Below are 25,084 nucleotides of genomic sequence, written 5' to 3'. Positions count from 1 at the left end.
AATGTACCATAAAATTAAAAACATTGTGATAAATGATACATTTACTATATATCATGACTGTATAACTTTAATGTATTCTAATTAAGACTGTCAATTTAACAATTAATAACTTTAAAAAATATGTTTAAAAAATATGTAATTAATTGACTCTACCTGCTATATAATGCTTTTTTATTATTTACTGACAGCACTAATATTAATTTATAAGAAATAAATAGCTATGGTCTGATGACAGGTAACATGAGTGATAATGTAATGTCATAATTTTGATAAAAAAATAAATAAAGAGAAAATCAAATGAAATATTTTATGTAAAGAATGTTCTATCAAATGTTGCTAGTTTAGATATTAAAATGAATACATAATAGGAGGTAAAGTTTTGGAGCAAGTTTTGTTCCTTGTCATGAGAATAAATGCCATGTCATAAGAATACATTACCTTCTAGTCAGGCATGAAACAAGTCAATCTAAGACGAATGAACTGGCCCAACAGCTATGTGCAGCCATTAGTATGCACACAGTGAATTGATACATGCGGACACAAGGTAATAGTGATGAGTGCGAGACACAGTAAAACACACTTGAAAGGACAGTGTGCCCACAGGGGACAGAATCGACCATGAAGGAGCAGAACAACAGCAAGAAAGACAGATGGGGAGGGGAAAAGAGAGTGGATAGTTGGCTATTAGCATAAACTGTGGTGAAATCAGGATGAATTGTGAGCATTTGGACTTGCCTGGCCCCCCTTGGGCTGGTACTTGATGTTGTCAATAGAACCGATCTTGGATTTGACGTTCTTGAGGTCAGGCAGTGGCTGGTTAATGATGCGCAGCTGTTTGGGTGTAGTCGCCGGGGATTTTGGAGGTGTTCGGATGATGGCCACTCTCTTTTCCTGGGACAGCAGGCTGAGAGATTTGGGGGTGCCTGGAGTGTGGGGGGTGCCTGGAGTACGACAGGAGTAGCTGGGAGGGGTTCCAGGGGTGATGGCTGTGGACCCAGGTGTGCGGGGTGTGGAGGTGCCACTGCGGGCCGAGCGGGACCGAGCAGTCTCTACGCCTTCAGTGGAAACACAAATGATCCGTTTAAATGCTAGGAATTAGGAAGTACAACATCAGCAAACAAATGTGAAGATGACTTAAAATACATAAAAGAAATTGGTGAAAATGCTCCTGTCCATTGGTGAAAATGCTCCTGTTTTGCTTTTTTCTAATTTTTATTTCTTTCAAGTTTTATTACCAGCATTACAATTTAAGAGAAAACAACCGCAACACTGCATTAGATACTGAAACTTGTTTTCAGAAAGTTTTTTTTTTAATATACATTGATATACCATACAATTTTTTAAAGATATTATTTCTTTTATTCAGCAAGGATCCACGAAACTGATCGAAATTGACAGTAAAGATATTTTATAAAGTTACTTAACAAAAAAAAAAATCTACTTAACTTTCATTAAAGAACCCTGGAAAAAGCATCAACATTCCGACAAAAATATTAAGCAGCACAACTCTTTTCATTATTAATAATAAGAAATGTTTGTTGAGCACCAAATCAGCATATTAGAATGATTTCTCAAGGATCATGTGATATTTTAAAATACATTTAAATAGAAAATAGTTACTTTAAATGGTAATAATATTTCCCAATATTACTGTTTTTATTGTATTTTTGATCAAATACATGTGGACCTGCTGAGCATAAAAGGCTTCTTTCAAAAACCCAGAGACTACACATTTTTAAATAAATATTATATTCAATATTAAAAAATGCAAATATTATATTTAATATTTGGTCTTACTACAGATTTTTTCACTTGCTTTGTATAAATTACAATTTTTAATATAATTAAAAACTTACACAATGTTGCTTCTCAAGCAAGTGTGTATTGTTTTAAAGATTTTTAGATCGATTTACTGGAAAACAAGTGTGTTGCGTTTTTTTCAGACTTTTGGTCCCCACTGTAGATGATGATGTATACAAAAATTTTTGATGGACTTGAAATGGCACAAACACATAGTGTAGAACAGTGTTTATACTCACATGCATAATGGAAAAGGCAAGTGTAGACAAAAAAGTGGAGGGAAAAAATCCTTATGTATAACAGTGCCTATGAAAATTATTCACCCTTTTTGAATTAGTTACATGAGTGGAACATTGTGGTTTCAATGCTGTAACTAAATGTGCATTGGAGATGAATAACTTTTAAAGGGGTCATATGATGCAATTTCAAGTTTTCCTTTCTCTTTGGAGTGTTACAAGCTGTTCATGAATAGATAAGATCTGTAAAGTTGCAAAGACTAAAGTCTCAAACCCAAAGAGATATTCTTTATAAAAGTTAAGACTGTTCCATGCCCTCCTAAAACGCCTCGTTTAACCCTTTGACGCGTACGATCACACCGGTGTGATCAGTCTTGGCTGGTCCCTGAAGCGTACGATCACACCGGTGTGATTAGAACTTTCAGTGCGTCACGTCATCAACCGCTGAATTTAAATCCGCTCTCGCACTTTGCCTGGCGCAGAGCCAGATCGGACCCGCTGAGCGCTTGCCATATTATCACAAATATTCAGCGTTTTCAACCATATAATACTTATTTTAGGTTTCAGACATTTAAATACACATAAGTACTAGCAAAACCATACATTTACAGTTTGTAAAATGCACGCTGATGTCTATGGAAACGGCAATAATGATCCTTACAAATATAATCTGACGACATGTTTTTATTGATATCATATACAGATTGTGTAGGTAACTATAAAGTTTACTCTGCTCTTCTCCCAGTTTACCGGAGACCTACTTTAACGTGTTTCGGGAGGAGAGGATGAATTTGCGTGTTGTAAACTATGGTTGTAAATCCCACAGCTCGGATTCAGCACGAACTAACATGCCCATCACCCGGTATAAATCAACTAACACGGTCGACATAAAAGTGTTTAAACTACCAAACAGATTTAATTGCACATATTTCAGAATCGGAATATCAGATATTTCATAATATAGTGAGCATGTGTGTGAATATTTTGAATAAAACAAGAAAAACGAAATAAAATCCATCCATGTGTCACACAAATCTATTGTGGCTGTGTTGTGTCACATGGACGCGTTTCAGAAAGGCGGGGCATAGAGGAGCAACAATAATGCACAGTGTGTGGAAAATAAATTGTTTTTTAAACCTTAAACCACATAAACACATTTCATTACACCAAATGCACAAAATAATGTTCTTTTTAGCAACATCATATGACCCCTTTAATGGCACTGTATTTTTATGGTGATTGTATCCCTGCACAGGACAGCAGGTATGAAAGACCGACAACAAACAGGGTGAAACATTAGGGACTGATACTCTATACCTGTCATACTATGAGACCTGCCTGTCCTGTGCTCTGCTTTGACTTCAGTACGGAGCGCTACAGGAGCAGGAGAAGAGAGGAGTGAGTATATAGTGAGTATGAGTTGAAGAAAGTCCGTAGATACGGAAGCAGAGATTGAACGTGTCCTAAAATATATCCGAATATGTCCAAAAAGCTTTAAAGAAACACTTCAGATTCTTCAGGCACCTAAAAAAATATTTTAGATTAGTGCTTCTTTCATTAATTTTGCAGTGCATACTGGCTTTTTGTGAAAGAATATGCAAATAAAAACCATGCAATATTGATAAAATGACTTATCAAATATAATAGTATAATCAAAATCAGTGATAAAGTCTGATCATTGTCAAATATTATTACATTATGTGGTTGTACTGTACTTGTATTTAAAAATATATATTTTTAATTTTATAAGCCACGTACGTTACTTTATTGTGTTATTGTGTTATAGATGTCAGGATGTGCATTAATAAACCTTGTTAAGTACAAAAAAAAAAGTAAGTTTCTTTGTCACAGTAATTTGTCTCAAACAAAATCAAATCAAAAATTGTCTGATTCAATAGAAATAAAAAAAATCACAATTTTTATTTCTATCTATAGAGATAGAATCAATAAAATATATAGAGATTTTACAGGTGCATGAGAATGCCTCTTACATGTGGGCCTGCGTGGTGCTGTGGACCCAGAGCTGGTAATGGAAGTGGAGCTCTCCTCATGATCAGCCATGTGTGGGCGGCGAGTTAGTATGGATGCTGGCCGTGGAAGGGACGACCTTTTCTCTGGGCTCCGAGAACCACCATCCTGAGGACAAAGTCATTAATCCTGTTAGAATCATGGTGAACTTATGGGATAGTTCATAGGAATGTGATAGTTCACCCCCGAATTAAAATTTACTCCCCCTCATGTCATTATTTGGAATTTAGCATTATTTCTTCCAATTAACTCAATGTTATGGAAAATAACGCTCTATAATTCATAACACTTCAACAAATCATGCAGATTTGCAACAACATGAGGTGAGAAAATCATTCATTTTCACTATTAGATTAACAAATTTTAGGATGGCTTCCTCTTTGGAAAGTTCTAGATTAGTTAGTAATGTTCAGAAGCAAATAGTTTTCCAAAACATCTTGCTCCCTGCTTACCTTTACAGCATATGAATTTAGCAATACTTGTGGGCCCGCTGAGGAAGGGCGGGGCTCATAAAGATCTGCCTCCACCAACGGGCTCCTTTTATTGGAGGAGCTGGCCGAGTTCGGCCGGGCTGGCAGCAAAGCCTCTGCCCGAATTTTAGAAGTGGGGATCTTTGTTAGTGTTGTGGGATTGGAGGTCTATGATGAGAGGAACACGGACAGATGAGCCATTCATGCACAGTGAAAATGAAACCAAAGACATGAGCAGAAAATGATATGAAAATCAGCATGACAGCATGTTTAACCAAACGAAATGAGCAACATCTGACCACACATTTGGGGATACAAGGGCATTTACAATTAAAAATAAACAAGCATAAAAAGAAGAAAACGTCTATTTTCTTTAATGTTGTATTAATACATGGACCATTAAACTGCTTGAGGGGGCACTATGTCTCAATTTAAGGTTAAAGGAAATGAGGCAAAAAGGTCATGCAAACTTGTAAAACAAACACAAAACGGATATGAGATGCGATGAGCAGGCAATACAAAGAGTGGAAACCAGGGAGGCATCTGAGGTGCAAAGAGGCTATACTGTATGTACTGTATATATTGAATTAATTTCAATTCATCATTGGTACCACAAAAAATATGGTGTAACTAATGACAAAAAGAACAAGAGGACCGAGTGTAGTTGTCAATGTAATTTGATGTGTGTGACATGTTCTGAAGTAGATTTTTTTTTTAAATACACCAAAATAACCTTTCATTATTAATAATTGCTGTTATTTCTTAGTATTTGAGCTGACCTCTAGTATATAGACTGGACTATTTATTGACAACCTATTTTAATTGGGATCATCATATTTGTATATGACTGAAATCTAATGTGATGCTTACAGATGCTCTGTCTCTGGAGTGCCTGGCCACACTGAAGGGCAGTCGACCATCTGCAGACACTGCAAAGATAAAGAGAAAAAGAGAGGCTGAGGATGATAAAGAGAGGAAATGCATACTGTGACCATGAACATCGAGTTATATGCTCTCCAATGAAAATAAAACAAACTGAACATTACACACAAGCAAATACACAGCAAATGCAAACTTGTATACAAAAGCAGCCACATGTGCTTCACATATAGTATGATTTTTCTTTAAAAAGCCTTTTTATACTTATTTTACACTTATTTTGTAAAACTGAAGTGTGCAATGTGACAGCTATGACTTGTCGAACAGATAGTCCTGCCTCAAACAGGAGTTATGTTGAGTTAATGTTGCTAAGTTAGCTGGTCAGATGTTCCAACTAACAAAAGAAAATGATCTGAAAGTGCCACAGAACCACAGTGTTTAACTTTTCAAGCAAATCAACATACAAATTGCTTACTTGTAGTTGTCCCTGAATATTAAACTGGGATTTTTGATTCACTTATGTTTTTAAGACTTAACCACCACCCGGTTATTTTTTTAAATGCCCAAGCCAAGGTACTTCTAATTGGGCTATTTAGGATCAAAAATGAAACTGACCATTACCCACAGCTAAATATTTTGTAGCTACTGGAAAGCTCTGCTCTGAAACTACTTGGCACAGAATAACAGAGAATTTGAAAATGAACTGTATTACATAAAAGGCTGTTCAGTAACGTCTAATTGGGGCATTGCAGCAATATATCAGATGTCCAACATAAATTCAAGCACAGTTCCCAGAAATCTAACAGTGGAACTTCATTATGGCGCAGCGAGTTCCTTTCCTCCAGATTTCTCTTAACTGAGCGCCCAGAACTCACTCAAACCACCAGTTGCCTTTGGTACCAGTGCAATTGGTCCCTGAATGTTGTATACAACCGAATAGAAATGTTACAAAAGGAGAGGAAATAGTGATTACTCTATGCTGCACCTCATAAACTGTCTAACACATTTAAGTCAAAAGGATATCCTTTAAAATTAACCCACAGACAAACACACAAAGTGATTGGATGCACCACATTTTCACAATATTCAATAAGCAGTGCCACTTTGAAAAGAAAACGAAGTGTGAATAAGCACGGAAACTGAGAGAACACATGCAGACAACAAAAAGAAAGGTCAAGCTATAAGAAAATGAAAACATTATAAGCAAAACAATTGAATAAAACACCAGTGAGCCTCATTACAAACACTGCATGAACATACAACTTGCGTAACTTATACAATTTGCTATGTAAAATACATAAAAAGAAAAACAAATCAAATAGACAAGCATCACTCTTAAAACAACATGCCAATGCCCATGTTTGCCAGCCACATTGCAAACAGCTTGTGGCAGAGATCACCTGTGGGTTTCCGCTTAACACACGCGTGATGTTGGGTAGGTCTAGGGTGCCTTACGGTAGCCTTTAAAACACTCTTCCGGGAAGGAGAGCATGTCTGAATATCATATTTTTTTGTGAGCTCAGCCTTCTTAATCACAGCTACAAGAGGGAGACACAGAATCAAGGACAGGCACAACAGCAGTACAACTCAGGACGATAGGAGATACAGTCAAATAATGTTTCACTAAAACACTAATTTAACAAAGATGTAATGAAAAAAGCAAATGTGATGAAATTTAATTGAAATTCAGAATAATTTAACTACTGTAAAATCACATGCACTTCATAGGTTTAGTTAAATCTGACACTCTGTTGTCTCAAAAATAATAATAAAATTAAAATAATACAAAGTTTTGGATTTTATACATGACATCTAATCATAGTGGAAATAAGCATTAAGATTTAAACATTCAATTTTGTTGAAAAATGTAAAGGGAAAATGTCATAATGAAAAAAAATACAGAATATACAAACAAAACAAAACACAATGTCACTTCCAGCAACAAAAACCTTTTTTCTTCTTCATCTCATCCTTCTGGATGGGTACTGGCTCTTTGCGAACAGGTTTGCGTTCAGGGGTGGTGATTCGTCCTTTGGTCCTGCCGCCTTTAGCCCTCTGTTTCGCTGGTTTCTCCGCGGGTGGTTTCTTGACAGGGCTCATCACTCTCGGTAGAGGCTCAATTTTCTCTGTGGCCATGCTCTTATCATCATCTACAGAGTACATGAGGTGAAACAGGCAAGCTACTCTTATACCAGGCTGTAAACATGCATTTACTTGAAATCCAACATGGCCCTCACAGAAACTTAAAATTCTGTACTGCTGTATACTGGCAAGCCAACTAATATACAACTGTTACCTAAAAAGGTAGGAAACAAGTTAACTTCAAGACAATTCTGAAAGGTTTCGTCATTTGCTGAGCAAATTTCATGAAAAACAGATATTAAAATCACACCTTGAGTATCCACCCAGGAGCTGTCTAAGATGGAGTCATCAATGGTAGTTTCATCTTTGTAGTCATCGTAGCTTTGGGTTGGGGCCTCACTCTCTGGTACTTCTATCTCTTTAGCTGGACATACAGGAGGCTCAACAGGCTCTGGAACATCTACAGCTTCCTCCAAACTGGGAGCCTCCATCTCTACTTCCTGTGCCATTTCCACAGACTCCTCCTCCTCTTCTTCCTCTTGGAGGAGCTGTGGATGTTCCTTCTCAGGTGGAGCTGAGAAGCGTACACTGTGTCCAGAGACTTCGCTCTCATCAATGGTCTGCACTACTGTAATAAAGTCATCTTCCACTGTCACTACTGACTCAATCGCAGCTCTAGGCTCAGCAGTGTCTTCTGCAGCTTTGGCCCCTTCCAAGATTTCCTCATCTTCCACTTCTTCTTTCTCAACCAGTTTTTCCTCCTCTTTTTCAACCACAACCTCATCTGGTTCAGTTGTATCTACCACCGGCTTCTCTTCCACATTAAGTGCTGGTTTTGGTTCTGGCATGACCTCATCAGGCTCCTCAGCAAGCTCCACCTCTTCCTCTACTTCTTGAGTCACTGTAGTGTCAAGAGGAGCCTCGTCTGTCTTGGAAGGAGCTGGCTGAGGTTTCTCCTCAGCAACTTTCTCTTTGAGGGGCTGTACTGAGTCTTTCTGCTTTACCTCCTGCTCAGAAGGTCTCTCCTCTCTAAAATATTTCTCAAAAGACCCAACAGGAGATAATCTATTAGGATCTGTTTTAAGAACTTCTTTCTCACCTGGTGATCTAGGTTTTTCAGTGTCACTAACATGCATTTTCTCCTCATCGGTAGCACTTTCTACAGAAGATGCTGGGGATGGTCTGATGGGCCGAGCAATTCTGTCCTTTGCAGCTCCAGTGAGCTGGTATACATCCTCTGCATCTACCTCTTCATAAGCTTCCTGATGCACAAGGTCTGGTTTATTCTTCACCTTCTCCCTGAGTTCCTGGAGCTCCCGTTCCTCCTCTACACTCAAAGGTCGGTCCTCCATCTCCAATTTGCGAATTTGCCTCTCATAGTCAGCTATTTCAGCTTCGGTTTCAGCTGCAAGTTTGTAACCTGCATCAAGATCAGGCTTTGCGTCCTCCAGAGTTACCGTCACCTTCGGCGTGATAAAGGTTTCAGCTTGTTTGTCTAACTGTCCTTTCTCATTATCAGGTAAAGTTGGACTCTTCAAAAGATCAGACTCCTCTTGCTTAGTCTCTACAGGAGGTTTTTCAGAAGGTGTACTTTCAATTTCAAAGGATTCTTCATTCTTCGGCTTTTCTTCTTCTGGTTTTTCCTGTGGTGTAACAACCTCTGTTGGTTTCAGATCTTCAGTCGATGGACACTCCTGTTGTCCAAATGCAACAAGACCAGTTTCCTTCTCCTCTGATGTCACAGTGTTGAAGATTTGAGGTGATGAGTCCATTGGACTATGCACATCCGCAGGCGACGGCATGGGACCAGAGTATTCACTAAAAACACAATATCCTTGCTCCTCCAACTGCATTTCTCTCTTTGTAGCCATCTGGCCCTGGTCACCTTTGAACAAATGTGCAAAAGAATCACTTACTAGAGAAGACATGTCCATTGGGACAGACTTCCTTCTCATAATCTCTGGGTCAGTGTTGTCAGATGTTAACCTTGATCGAGTACCTGCCAAGTCCAGCATTTCAGGCAAGTCTGGGGCCATGACGGTGCCGTTCTTATAACAGCTCTTAGCTTGGACAGGGGATTCTGGAGACTTTGACTGTGGACTTGTCTTTACATCAGTGACTGTTGCCTGGGGAGGTGAAGATGATGGAGTTGTGGTAGAGGCAGTTGTCTCCAGGATCAGTGGTGGAAACTGAGGGAGCTTCTCTACTGAGGGAGTGGTGACAGGAAGGTAATCGGCAGATTCATCAAGGCTTCCACTAGTATGAGACATGATGTCAGTGGCTAACGGAGAGAAGTTTCTTGGACGTCCTTGGGCATCACCATGATCCATTGCCCCAATGCTAATATTTAAAGAGTAACTTCGTTGCTCTAGTGCCAGTTTTCCAGGAGACAGTCTGCAGTCATCTCTTCTGTCTACAGGTAAAGCAGTGTGTAGTGTGTCTGGGCTACTTTTCGGAAGATCTGGTTGGACTTCCAAAGAGTGTGTTTGGGCCAAGGTGCTGTAACTGATTTCAGGAAGTGGTAGGTCACCAACAGAGTCCTTCTGTTCTTCTGATTTAGTACTCAGTTCATAATACCCTTCTCCTTGAGACCCGGAGGCATCTGTCTTAATTGTAGTGGTCTCAAAATAAGCAGACATCCCAGATTTGTCCTTCATGTCCCCCTCTGTTGTTATTTCCATTTGTTTGTCTTCAATTTGCCCTGGTTTGACCTCATGGATATTGCTGGAGTCACACGTTTCGGTAGAAGGCTGTTTCACAGCACCACTTTGTACATCAGGCTTTTTCGTTGGAGTCTCGCAAGGTTCTTTGGCATGACCCTGGTCACTTGGAGGCAGTTCAAAATCCTCCATGGGGCATGTTCGAGCAAAGGGGCTTTCTGGCATATCTGTGTCTCTGGCAAGGCTCTGGTAAGATGGGAGTTCATCATCTAGATGCATTGCAGATTCAGTGAAGTCCATGCCAATGGGATCTGTCCTTTCACGGTCTGGTCGCTCTGCTTCCATCTTCACAGCTGAAAGCAAATCTCAAGCAGTCTGTATTGTATAGTATTATTAATCATTCAAAGTACAATATGTTTGCCAGGCCAACCACCCACAAACAGGCAAAGCTCTTGGTCAAATGAACGTCCACTTTCAAATAGCAGCAGCTGATGAGACACACATACCAATTCAGTGATGGAGTGATGGCATTTATATGACAGGACCAGCATGCAGACCCAGAACATTTAATGTTGCGTGGATGAGGTCCAGAAAATGAGGATGAAATATCCAAGGAAGTGGTCCGAACACGACACTGACATCATTACACCAGCAGCAAGATGGAATAGCTGATCTAAAAACTTCTGCCAAATACATATTCAGAGATTATGGAAAATGGATAGTGATTTTCATATAACCCGATATTACACATACACATGTGGCTATAATTGCCTTAAATTGCCGCTGAAATAATACAGGGTTTTTAATTATTCAAAATTGTTTTGCATTTTGCATAATAAAAGGAATAAAAAACACTTATGTAAACCATGTGAAATGACAACGCTTTGGAAAAAAAATAAATAAAATGAAAATGAAACACAATTTAAATTAAATCAACAAGCTTAGCTTTTCAAAAGCCTTTGAAAATGAAGCATAACACAATATCACAATATCACAAAAACAGAGGATTCTCATAGAATCCCACAGGTGTTTGTTGGAGCATGCAGCAAAAATCACCCACAAACTGGCAATGTAGCTGGCAAATAAAAATTAACTGAGCAATGGATAACAATATATGGAAGCGGTCGACCTGGCAGCAGTAGCATCAATAGAGAAACAAGCAGTAAATTTCAGAAAAAGCTTAATCAGATAGCTAGCAGATGGCAGCTGCTCTGGGAAAAGCTTTAAGTAGAAAGACATTGACAGACAGACACACAGCTCTGGCCACAGAAGCTGGCCACCATCAAGCCTGTGTTGCCTTGCAGCATCAGCAGATAGAGGAGATATTTGAGCCATCCACCCACATTCCCTCAGAAAGCTTTCACGATGCTTTCGCTTTGCTTTTATTTTTTGTTGTTGTTGTTGGGAGAGAGAAACATGCAGGTTGTGAGAAGGATGGACACACCTTCTGCAGGGCTTTCTTGCCCCCCTGCTTCCTCAGCTCTCCCATTAGTGGCCTCGTCGGCAGCAGTAGCTGCCTGTGTGTGAACCTCAGCCTGCAGACCGGGCAGAGCCTGGGTCTCGCCTATGACCTCTGCCCGCTCTAGGAGCTCAGATGGGGGTTCCTGCTCAGGCTCCTCCCCACTCCACTGCTCCTCCTCCTCCTCCTCCTCATCCTCTAGAGCTGCTGCTGTTGCTGCGGCTTCTGAAGTCTCCTCCTCTTCCTCCTCCGCAGCTGAGAGACTCTCTATGGTCTCCTCTTCTTCATAGAGAGGGAGACAAGTGGAAACATCAAGACTATAGACGACACAGACTTGGGTTATTTGGGAATAAAAAGGTGGGACACTTTCAGCTCTATCAGTTATGAGGACATATCTAATGCAGTTTATGGCTTTTGTAAAATGTATATGTGGAGTTTTCTCTGACCTTGAGTATATGAAGTAGTGGTAGATAGAGGTGAATAAGGAAGATGTTCATGCACATCAAACAAGATTCTTGATTCTGATCAAAAATCTGATTCTGCACATACTGTACTTGTTTTAGAATTTTATTTTTAAAATAAACAGAGGTAACTGATTCTTTTCTCACAATTACAAAGAACCATTTTTAGTAATGTATTTGACTAAAAAACAATCAGTTTTAATCACTCCGCTTGTCTGTTTTACTCTGTGACATACATCAGTTGATTTCACTTTGGCTTCGTTTAGAATAATTTTCATTAGAAGAGCAAAATGAAAAAAAAATACTGGCCATATTGTGGCTAAAATGAAACTGGTTTTCAGAACTGCTACCTACATCCAATAAAATCATGCTGATATTCAACAGAAAACCAATCTTGCTTCTGTGATAGTGCTTAAATCAGTTTTTCAGACAATATGCAATGGCGGTTGGTTCCCTATAGGCTGAAAAATTCTAAAGAACCAGATTATTCATTTCCAAATATGTACCTCTCAGTTACATTATTAATGCTTATTTCAAAAGTTTATGACAAATAGTCTACATCAGCTGCTTCATTTGTTCAATTTTATTCTTGAACATGAAAATATGACTTGCACACAACACACTTGCACACAATGCTGTGAGCATCTGCATTGTCTCTGTTAACTGAGACTGAACGAAACGAACAGCGACATAATAATGCCAGTCAGGGAGTTATTGAGATGTCAGTATGAATGTGAAACCGGGGATGCAGAATTCTTGTTCAGAACAAAGCTTATGATGTAGTTCCTTCTCAGAGAGAGAGAGAGGGAGACAGAGAGAAAGAGAGATAAGGAACAGCAACAGTCTCTGCTGGGAGCCAGGCTAGATATGGAGACACAGACCACACCAGGTCATATATCAGCAGGATGCTGCAATGGAACGAGGGATGAGAGAAGAGAGAGTGCATGAGGGAGAGAAAAAGGAAGAGGAGGACAAATGGCAGCAAACTCAATGTCAAAAGTTTTAAGGGATTTAATGATTCTAATTCCACTTAATGATCCCGTTAATGGATTATTTTAGTACTTTTAAGGAAGCAACACAACCTACTTTTAAAACTAAAAGTATTAATGAAATAAAATAAAATAAAATAAAATAAATGTGAAAAATAAATTAAAGCTGAATAGAAATATAAAAAACTAATAAAAATGGCCAAAGCATGTAACAAAACTAAAATTAATAAGCTAATTCAAAATATGATTAAATAATATAACAGTATATCAATAATACTAAAATAACACTGCTTTAACTACATGTTGTCAGATTAGTCAGTAATCTCAAGCAATAATCATACATAACTCATTAACAGTTTTCAGTTTATTTCGAATTTGACATAAATGAGAGTTTCTCACTGATTCATTATTGTCTACTGATTCTCATCAAATTCAATTTAGATTGCAAGCTCATAGCTTAGTCAAAATGAAGCAATAAAGAAAAAAAAATTGGTTCTACTATTTTCTAAGTTCTTGATCACCAACCCTAGTTAAATTGGAAACACAACCCACAGTGTAGAAATCATTTTGGTGCTGAAAGTGATTAAGTCTTTCTTCACTGATGCAATAAGGTCAGAGATGCTTGTGTGTGTGTGGGCCACCATGTGAAGAGCTGAAAGTCTTCCTGTGATCTACAGCATGTGTACATCAGCAGGTTGGAGAAATGTGAGGGGCCTGTTGAGACGCATGAGTACATTTTGGGCCTGATGGGGGACAATCAAAAATACAAATGGACAGACAGGCTAACATACGGTCGGACAGATGCAGAGACAAGAAGACGGCAAACAGGCAAAGGAGGAAATGTGCACAGCATGCACAAATGTCCTGCTGATGCTGCAAGTCATTTGGATTTCATTTTCAGAGTCAGTGATTTTCCTCCTTTCCACCATAGCTGCGGGAATTTTGCCTAAAAACACAAAACGCTCGTGCCTTTTTACTGCATGGCACAAAAGTTGTGCAAAATCCAAATGACTTGCAATGAACAAGGTACAAAAACAGATACCACCCCCACAAGACACGCTTCGGTCAGAGTGGGCACGACACAACGGAGACAAAAGACAGGAAGAGGCGGACCAGAGAGAGAGCGAGAGTGAGAGAGAGAGAGGTGTTGATGCTGAGCTAAAGAAAGAAGTGGAAGGAAAGAGAGAGAAAAAGAAGGAGGAGGGGAGGAGAGAATGGCAGAGAGGAACCATGCGAGGTTCACCTTCGATCTGTCTAAACGCGGCGGCCTGCCCTGGGGGGCGAGAGCCAGAGCGCGTCCACTCTGGGCTGAATAAAGGGTGCTCATAGTATTCCTCGTCAGAGTGGTAGGGGTCATCCTCAGGCACAGACACTGAGATGGAGGGGGCGAGGAACTTGCACCTCTCGCGAGAATTTTGGAAGCGGCGGAGAGGACCTGCTTCCTCCTCATCCCCTACATCTACAAATAGACACAAGGAAAAGAACTGCAGGGAAATCAGGACAAAGAGACAGAGACAAAGAGACAGAGAGGAAAAGGAAGGAAGCTAGAAAGGGCGGAGCAAGTAAGGGAGGAAAAAGGAACAAGTGAAAGAGAGAAAGTAAAAAAGGAGGTGAATAAGAATATGCTAAAATTGAGAAGGGAAGGGAGGCGATAAAGAGAGAGAGCCAGAGAGAGAGAGGGAGAATAAGGAGCTAAAAAAAGTCAGGTGGAAAGAAATAAAACAAGATAGGAGTATGTGTACGAAAAAAAGACACAGACACACACAACACAAACACACAGTGTCGAGAAACACAAAGTGTGACTGTAGCGGTGCTATGCCATAACCAGAGTCTGAACATTGTAGAAGTTTGTCTGAAAGTGAGAAAGATCTAAAGCAGATGAAACTGCATCAATATTAAGTTTCTGCTTAAAGTCAACATGAATTTTACTTTTGTAATGTGAAATATTTGAGTGAAATATTATATAACTAGCAAAATAATAATAGGGATGCACAAATAGTCTGATAAGTGAGCCGATAACTGATAATTGGCCAATAGAAAAATTCCATATTATATTGCACAAAAAATGTAAAATAAAACACTCAAGAAATAAATAGTATTCATTTAACATAATTCTGTTAAATAAGTTGAATGTTGTTTATTGCCATATCAGTTTCATAGGCTATTTCATAACCGATACGGATTCAACATTCACTAAATTAAAGTGTAACACTCTATTTTAAGGTGTCCTTGTTATACATGTTTCATGTACTTACTATTATAACAACAATAAATTATGCATAATTACATGCAACTAAAAACCAAACCCTAATCCTAACCATATAGTAAGTACATGTAGTTAATTGATATTTCTCAGTACATAAATGTATAATTACACTGTAACAAGGACACCTTAAAATAAAGAGTAAATATTTGTATATCATTTTAACTTTAAATGAGCATAGATGACAGCAAAGTTAAAATGACTCTACGTAAAAATAGTTGGAAATGTGCATATATAATTAAATAGTCAATTACATATACAATACAGACCCACACTTTACAAAAAAAAACATGAATATCAGACAAAACTGATGATGACAATATATTCATCCCTGATTAAAATTATTTTGGCCAAGATGACATCAGCCACAAAGGAAAGTTGTTTAAAAGTTGAGAAAGTTATGCACAATAATACCAGGGACATGTATTAAATAATGAGTAAATTTGGATTTCATGTTGACTTTAAGTATGCGCTTAATGACTGCATTTGGCATAGCTTCTCCTGAAGGCTGTTAGTGATTGTGTTAATGACATTAATGTTTAGTTTAGTATCTTCAGAGAGTGATCTGAGCATGGCATTGACCTACCACAGGCAGTACAGACAGACACAGTCAAAATGACGAACGAGCACAAGCCTACAACATCAACAGCATCTACGACACAACATGCAAAACTAAAGACAAGGACGCACAGAGGAACTGAGAAAGGTTTGGAGCAATCAACAGATCTGGTTTTGGAGAGAGGATGGGCAGGCATCCTGAATGCCACACAGTTTCAGCAACAGCCTGGAAACATGAGCTGCTGGTGAAACAGCGCAGCATTCAGTTCAAGGTTCAAGGTTTTCATGCAGAGTGGAGTCAAGATCCATGGTTGGGTGGGGTATAAGAAGAGGTTGAGTTTGACTGGTTAGGAGAACTGGAAAGGGGTTGTGTCACTTTGGCGTGAGTTTTTGATCAAGATCAGCTCCCGGAGTTAGCAATGATGAAGATGAGCCCATGTTTAAGAGCTGGAGATGCTGGATGAGGAAGAGGAGGTCGACTTGAATGATGTCAACAATGGAGGCAAAGTTGATCCTGCAAACACAACTCCATCAAACGTTGGACCGGCCCCACAAATCAGCGGAGCGTGGGGGTCTGTAGGGCACTGTGACAGGGGTGAAATCAGCCTGGAAGGGGTGGGACTAGCAGGCGTCCCCAAATAGAACACCTTCATTCAAGCCAGGGTCAGAAGGCGACCAGAATACTCATGGGAAAAAAGGTGTTCAAGTTCTTTCAGTGTGTTTCTCACCTCACCTCTCTCCATACACACAAGAAGCATGACCCTACCTTGATCCAAAGGCCCAAAATGCTCTGCTGCTGGGGACGGAGGAGGTGAGGGCGGCAGGTTTGCAGAGTCCTCCACTGCAAACAAACAAGAAAAAAAGAAGAGATCAAGACAATGTTCAAGATCAGATCAACACATTTACAGTTCGGGCGTCCCATTGTGGGTCTGTTATAAAACCAACTGAACTGCCTACAGAGAAAGAATTTTAAGGCAACATACAGTAGGAGGTTTGAAGTAAAGTTCTAAGGTTCTTCAAATTCTAAGAAAATGTTGCATGTGTCCTTCATGAAGAAGATGAAAATCATCTATCCAAGATGGCAGACAAAGCAAGAGAAATATTGATTATAACTAAACTAAACAATAATACTAAAAAGTACAGACTTTTTTTTACTTAATTAATTAATAACCTGATTCTTTCCCTCAATATGTATGTGCCATGTATTTTAATGCTTACTAGAGTATCATATCATGATGAGCTTAGTGAACTACTGAAAACAAACACCATTCAAAGTTTGGGGTCTGTCTTTAATATTTTTATTCAATTAGGATGCATTAAATTGCTCAAAAGTCACAGTAAAAACATTTCTAATATTGCAAAAGGTTTCTATTTTAAATAAATGCTAAATGTATCATAATTTCCACAAAAGTATTAAGCAGCACAACTCTTTTCAACATTAATAATCATTAGAATGATTTCTGAAGGACCACGTGGCACTGAGTAATTGCTGCTGAGAAATGGGGCCAAACTTTAAAACGGTTATTGTACATAAAGTAAGCAAGGTTATGGAATATGAGTCTACAAATATGAGTTTGGCCTTTAAATAGTAACTATAGTAAAGAACAGACAGGTAATGATAATGAGAAGTAGAGGGAACTAGATCAGGAAATGCAAGCCAACTCTGATGTGACATTTTCTTAATTTTAAGTATGCAAAATTCCTGTAAATGCCCACGCAAGAAAGATAAACCCTGTGAAACCCAGTGGGCATGTTTTAACAAGGAAAAATAGATTCATGAAGGGATAAAATTGTATCTTAAAATGCAATTAGCTTGTATTAGCTTATAAAGGGACTCCAAGGGGCAAGCCGTTTAATAACAATAGATTTGAATGTAAAATCCCCCCACCCACCCAAAAGAAATAAATGGGGTTGTGTGTGCGAGAGAGTTATTTCTAAGGATATGCTGAGCAGAGAGGAGTCAGAGCTCAGGATTGGTATGCTGAATACTTTGCCGTCTCTAATCCTTTGAGCTCTTCTGACAGACTGACTCAACATCAAGCGTGTTAGTGCAGAAATCATTATCTAATTTTGCTGACTAATTCCAGCACAGCAAGTGGAAACTTAGAGCTATAGATTTTATTTCATTTTTCCTTTTTCTTTGAAGTCTGACAATGAAGCATCTGAACATTTTGAACTGAAATTGTAATGGAAAAAAAAGATAACCATGTGTGCCATTATATGTACTGTTTGTACTATTTTAGCTTTCTAATGACGTGAACAATTATGCATCATCACATACAGCTCTTCAATAAGTAAATTCACAACCTAATGTCACCAGCATACTGCACAGTCCTCATAAAGTCACTCTCAAAACACTGAAACTGACATACAGTAGCAACACATGCTCACAAATGAACTTTCAAAACCAAGAAAGCTCAGATAAAACCACAGCACAAAAGACATGCAGCACAACCACAGAAACCAGGAAACAAAAGTCAACTTTTACTATGACCAGGCAGCCATTAAAGACAGAGAGGGCTAAAGGTTCACCCGAATGCCCTGCGTTGGCACACACACACACACACACAGAGATAGCCAGGGGCGGGTGGGTACAGAAATCAAGCAGAGAGGAGCTGGGACAAGCCAGCTGTCAGGGCAGATATGCCATTATAAAGGAAAAGCAAGTGCCCTGCTGATGCTTTCCACAGCTTTGATCAGTTTTCACACAGAACGAGGAACGGACACACAGAACAACAATGATCACATACCACAGAGATAGGGAAGCAAAAATAAAACTTATTTGAGTACTGTCTCTCCATGTTGTGTTTGACAAACATGAAAAGATGTAAACATTTAAAGGAACAGTTCACCTGAAAATGAAAATTAACTAAAACTCTTGACATATGCACTAGCTCACCTACTGTAGCGTACAGTATGTTACGTAGTGATGTCTGATTCATGAAGGGTTATTATTTTAAGTTCATTACATAAAGCTATTGTATAGTTTTAGAAGACTTACAATGTAGCGCACAAGACTACTAGACTACTTTTCTTATACGTTTAATGTTTTTTTTGCATCCTTTCTGAAACTTAAAAGCAACAGTTTCCAATAACTATTAAAGTACAATACTGTTCAAAGGTTACAGTAAAATACAGTTAAACAGTAATATTATGACATATTACAAATTAAAATAACTACTAATAACTACAACTACTATTCTACTTTAATATATTTTAAAATGTAATTTGATGGCAAAGCTGAATTTTCAGCATCCATTACTTCAGTCTTCAGTGTCACATGATCCTTGAAAAGTAATGCTAATATCATTCTAACATCATTCTAATATCTAATCATTCTATTACTGTCACTTTAATTAATCCTTTCTGAATAAAAAAACATTTTTTACTGGCCCCAAACACTTGAACAGTAGTGTACATACATGCGCAAACTGTTCATTATTCAGATTTCTCCTTTTATGTTCCAAGAAAGAAAGAAATATGAATTTGGATTGAGTATTTTTTATTATAATTAATTTGGAATCAGTAAATGGTGACAATTTTAATTTTTAGGTGAATTATTACCTTAAGGTGTAAAATAAATCACAAAGACTCAAAACCCAGAATTATATAATTATAAACAGCAAAAAATATGTGTGACCAGTGTTTGTACACTTTGCTAACAGCCTTCTGGAAGCACCTCCGAGAAGGAATTCAATAAAAATAAAAATCCTTACTGTTCCCACTGCCTTCCATTTTTATCTCCTCATCTCTGCATGTCTCATCAATGCAATAAAGTCCTTTAAGAGCAGGCCTGAGTGTGGCCAACCTCCAGTATCTCAGGAGGCTCTCCTGCAGGCCTACCTGATGGCAGCCTGACGGCAGTGTCCGGATGCAGCTCCTGCTCTCCCTTCAGTACCGCTACCGCTTCGGCCGTAACCTCCTGCACGATCCGCGCTGATACTTGCTCTGTGCGACACATACACATACACACACACATCAACACACGCCCACATGAGCAAGTTCACGGGCAAATATTCACACTTATTTTCTGAATCAATCCAGACAAGATTTCTTCACTTCTTATGTTATAATAGACCACTTTTTAATAAATCAAACAATTCCAGCAGTCCAATTCCAACAATTCCAGTTAAGGGCTGTAAAGAGCTCTGAGCCAATGAGAATGAGACTGTATTATATTGTGAGCACACTATAAGACAGCTGTGCACACATGTGGTGGCCCACACACTGTCACACACACAATTAAAAGAATAGTTCACCCAAAAATGGAAATTCTGTCATTAATTACTCACCCTCATGTCATTCCAAACCTGAATATACCGATTATTATTATTATCCAATACCGATTATTACAGATCAAGTAGACCAATAGCTAATATTTTAAACAATATATAAGTCTGGTGTAAAAATTAATGTCAAAATTAAGAAAAACAAAGGCTCAAACAAAAAATTTTTTTAAATGCTCTTAAATTAATTTATCGGCAAATCGGTTTTGATAATGAAAGATACGGATAACGATAAAAATGCCTTATATCTGCGCCCATAATCGGCTAGGCCGATAATCGGTCGACCACTAACTGAAAACAAATGTGCTGCTTAACGTTTTTGTGGAAACTGTGATACATTTTTCAGGTTTGTTTGATTAATGGAAAGTTGAAAAACTGCATTTATTTGAAATACAAATCTTTTGTAACATTATAAATGTCTTTACTGTCAATTTTGATCAATTTAATATAACCCTGTTGAATAAAATAATTAATTTCTTTTATAAAAGGATCTTACTATCCCCAAATATATCGAAGGCAGTGTATGTGGCCTAATAAAGCAAAATAATCCTTACAGAGACAAATGAGCACTTCAATATAGCCCCAAATATTACAATGTCTCATTACTGCTGCTTTTATGTCTTACTCATTTTCCTAAGCAGAGAGACAAATTTACAGTGACATATAATTTATCAATGAAGCTAAAAAATGCTGCTCAATGTGACAATCACAGCCAATCAAAAACATGTTTGATGTTTAATATTAAAGAGATTAAAAGAGATTATAAAGAGATTCTTTAAAGAGATTTCACTGTGGGTGGAGATACCCAGCACAACGATATAAAGTACTAAAAACCAAATGGCCGATAAAACATCCTGTTGCTCATTGCTTCCGGCAATCACAGCTTATTAAGACAAGAACTCAATTTTAAAAGAAATCACTCCTTATCACTTGTCGCTTCAGTTAGGAAAGAGTGCTAGAAAATACATACATTACATCAGCAGCTAGACAATCCGAAGACATAACTGCACATTATTAAAGATTGAATCAGTCTACAAATCTATTCTTCTCTATAATTGCTTAAATATAATTTCACAGCAAATAAAACGAACTTCCAATGTGTAATTCAGTTTTATCTATGTCCTTTCAGAGGATATTAATTTGAACCTCTATCTCAGAGGAAAACACTCTCAAAAAAGAAAAGGAGAAAGCTCAAAATGGCAAGAAAATTGGCAGCACTTTGAGAGAGTAAATTGTCATGGTAACGGCAGATTGGGGAGGTATAAGAAGAGACTGCAACCGATTAAGCAGCCGGCAGAATACAGCCCACGGATTGGCTGGCAACATGCGTCCAGGGATAGATTCTGCTTTAAAACGGCGCTATTAAAAGTATCCCTCAGCTCTTCAAGACACTAACACATTTGCTGCATTCTTACAAGACATCAGATACATTTCAGTGGCATCAACAGTCTGATTTTAACTGCAAGATGGATCTAGATAGTGTTGCAATGGCCACCCATAGCTGATGGTTGCCAAAGACAGTGCCACAAACCAAATGTGTAGGAGTAAGAGTTTAAATGTGTTCCAAAAGCACATTTAGTGCAATGACAAGCTCAGCATAATGTTGTAAACAGCCATGAATCGCTGTTGTGTTTGCAATATTAATCATTTAACATGTAAGCACAAGGCGAGGCATTTCGATTTAACTGAAGTTGATGCTGCAACGATCAGCTAACATGTGCTCAGACACGAGGCCGACACATTAGCACCGACAGAGAAAAACACGGCAACGAGGCTTACGTCAAAGCTTTCTGAAGAGATGCGAAGTGATTAAGGGCCATTTGCTACTCCCACTCTCTCTCCAGTGCAAACAGACTGCATGATGGGAGTCAGCAATACATCGCTTTTGTTTCTTGTGCACTTTTCAGGCACAATTTCCGCCCACCTTACAACCCCAGCATCCGCCAACCCACTCACAGACACACATACACACAGAAAGGGAAAAGAGTTTTGCTCAGATCCCATTAGAATAATGTTCACCACGCAGACTCGAGTTTGTGGTACACCATCAACCCGAGGTCAGACTCCTCTAGAAGAGAGTCACAGTAAATAATTCACTCAAAAATGACAATTCTGTCATTATTTAGTCACACTCATGCCGTTCAAAACCTGTGTGATGTTGTTTTTTCACTTAAAATAGTCCTTGATGCTGTTTTTTAAAAAGGCAAAATCAACATGTAATGTTCACCACGCAGACTCGAGTTTGTGGTACACCATCAACCCGAGGTCAGACTCCTCTAGAAGAGAGTCACAGTAAATAATTCACTCAAAAATGACAATTCTGTCATTATTTAGTCACACTCATGCCGTTCAAAACCTGTGTGATGTTGTTTTTTTCACTTAAAATAGTCCTTGATGCTGTTTTTTAAAAAGGCAAAATCAACATGAAAAGAACAAGACAAGAAATTTTGACTATATTAAAAGTCTTCTGATGTTATACAACAGTTTTATGTGATGAACAGACTAAAATGTAAGTCATTATTTACTGAATCTCTTTCATAGAGTAGTGGATCACTGAATCATTGTGTTGAACTTCATAAATAAATCATCCAACACTCAATCTTTAATGTAGCTCTCTTCTGTGATTTAAGACCTGCGAGAACAGAAGAATTACAAATTTGATTTGGTTAAATCACACACTGCATGACTTCAGACGACTTATAGTGCAAAAGTCATTGGACTATTTTATTATTTACAAATGGCCATTGTAATGATATTCATTTATCTGAAGTTTCATTGTAAAAAAAAAAAGAGCTACATGAGTCATTAAACATTAAAAACACTTTGCAATAAGGTTCCATTTGTTAAAATTAGTTAACTACATTAGTTAACACAAACTAATAATAGAAAAAATACTTCTAAAGCATTTATTAATCTTAGCTAATGTAGATTTCAAATTGTATCTCTTAATATTATTTAATGGACCTGAGCAAACAATAACTAACAATGAAGAGATGTATTTTATTAACTACCATTAACAAAGAGTAATAAACAGGGTAACAATTTATTTTAAGGTGTACTTGTTTCACATGATACATGTACTCACTATTATAATAACAATTAATTATGCATAATTACATGCAAGTAACCCTAAGCCAAACCCTAATCCTAACCATATAGTAAGTACATGTAGTTAATTAATATTATGCAGTAATTAAATGTATAATTACACTGTAACAAGGACACCTTAAAATAAAGTGTAACCATAAACAGCAACAAATGAATTGTTCATTCTTAATGTTAGTTAACTAAACAAGTCAAGTTACCTTTATAGTGCTTAATACAATACAGATTTCAAAGCACTTCATGGCAATAAACAGGAAACAATAATAGGATCTTACAGTAAAATTTTACCAAAATGTTTTATGCTTTGTAGAAAAATATTGTATGTAGGAACAGCATAAGAGTGAATAAATGATGACAGAATTTTTCAGCAAACTATTCCTACACTCAAGTGTTTTTCATCTACAAATACAGCTGCTAAAATCTAATTAATTGCATAATTTCCTGGAAAAATATTTACTATGTAATGATGAGTTTGAAATAACAAATTACATAAGCTGATCTCCACAGACAATTATTGCATGACTCAACAGGAGGGCAGAGAACATGAGCATGACCAGAGACATTTATATATATATATATATATATATAGCTCTCTCTGGTCTAATAATCATTCCCTGACAAAACAGATGAAACTATATGGCCTGACATCTTTTTAACACTATATGTTTCAGTATACCTCTCTCTTTATCCGCCTACTTCAGCCTTGCACCATGGCTGTAGCTGTGTCACTATAAATTCACTTTCAGGGCAAACCTGACCAGTCTATCAGCGTCTTTGTGTCTGACAGATGTGCTGGTGTGTCTACCCAGCATCCCCCTCTCTCCCCCCTTGTGCCTGTCCACACCCGTCTGCAAGAGATGTGCTCGGACTGCTGATCAGATGGGTTTGCCTCCAGCACACAATAGCTCACATCCCTGAGACATCAGCACACATAATAAGTAAATACCCAAAAAAGTAGCTCAAACACAACAACACGCTAAAACATGAAGAATATTGCATGGTACATATCTGTTATTCACATGGACAGTCATATTTCCCCTTAGACACGTTGCAGAAATCGAAGTCAAATCTATTTGCAGGCACTTTTAGCAAACATGCAATATAGACACACAAAATCTGTACTACTCCACAAGTGCAAATATGCTAACAGCTAGTTATTCTCATGCAGCAATGCCATTTAAACCTTGAAAGAACCTCTAACCAACAATTCGTTGGAAAAATCAAAGCTCTTACCAAAAAGTGAGTGCCGGTTATCTGGTTGTCTGGAGGCAAATGCTTCCCTGTGCACTCTTAGTCGTGTCTGCCTGCCAAAAGCAAGCTCCATGCCAGGACTCCCCCGCCAAAGAGCAGAGCTGTTGCCACAGCAACACACAGCCTGGGCCCAATCTGAATGGTCTCCCAGCATGCTTCGGTTGTGGGTTTTGCCGCCCTCGGTGTGTGAGTGACACACAGCCGTATGACAGACTCTCTGCATCTGTGCTGCTATCTCATGGTTTCTCTAAATCAGTGGATCTCAAACTGCAGATACTGTACGTGGCTTGTAGGTCATGAAATATTCCAATGCAACACTTCTCAATAAGGTTCAATTCATTATTGCATCAGGTATCATGAACTAGCTATAGATTATTAATAATCTATTGTAGGTTCATTTTTGATATGCATAAATAGACTACTGTTCATTGTTGATTCCTGGTTTTTCAAAATGAAATTATAAAAATGTTTTGCGTACTGTAGAAGTGTTTAAATAATTATTTAAGTTGTTAATTAATACAGTAAAAGTATTGTTTATTGTTTGTGCTTGGTTAACA

General features: G+C 38.1%; 1 protein-coding gene across 4 annotated transcripts in view; it reads right to left on the bottom strand.

The window, feature by feature from the left end:
- Positions 1-25,084, bottom strand: part of map2 (microtubule-associated protein 2) — a 111,852-nt gene that overhangs the window by 10,413 nt on the left and 76,355 nt on the right. For all 4 annotated transcript variants that reach the window (XM_016554739.1, XM_016554737.1, XM_016554740.1 and 1 more), the window contains 12 exons: positions 19,729-19,833; positions 16,652-16,726; positions 14,308-14,523; positions 11,600-11,896; positions 7,806-10,508; positions 7,363-7,563; positions 6,814-6,951; positions 5,405-5,463; positions 4,517-4,702; positions 4,028-4,172; positions 3,354-3,410; positions 736-1,055 (listed from right to left, as the gene is read on the bottom strand). In XM_016554739.1, the coding sequence (XP_016410225.1) occupies positions 736-1,055; positions 3,354-3,410; positions 4,028-4,172; positions 4,517-4,702; positions 5,405-5,463; positions 6,814-6,951; positions 7,363-7,563; positions 7,806-10,508; positions 11,600-11,896; positions 14,308-14,523; positions 16,652-16,726; positions 19,729-19,833 (4,502 nt within the window). The remainder of the gene's footprint in view (positions 1-735; positions 1,056-3,353; positions 3,411-4,027; positions 4,173-4,516; positions 4,703-5,404; positions 5,464-6,813; positions 6,952-7,362; positions 7,564-7,805; positions 10,509-11,599; positions 11,897-14,307; positions 14,524-16,651; positions 16,727-19,728; positions 19,834-25,084) is intronic.

The sequence above is a fragment of the Sinocyclocheilus rhinocerous genome, unplaced genomic scaffold, assembly GCF_001515625.1.
Source record: "Sinocyclocheilus rhinocerous isolate Xijiao unplaced genomic scaffold, SAMN03320098_v1.1 scaffold226, whole genome shotgun sequence".
NCBI classification, from domain to species: Eukaryota; Metazoa; Chordata; class Actinopteri; order Cypriniformes; family Cyprinidae; genus Sinocyclocheilus; species Sinocyclocheilus rhinocerous.
The sequence above is the reverse complement of the archived record's forward strand: the minus strand, read 5'-3'. Positions and strand labels throughout refer to the sequence as shown.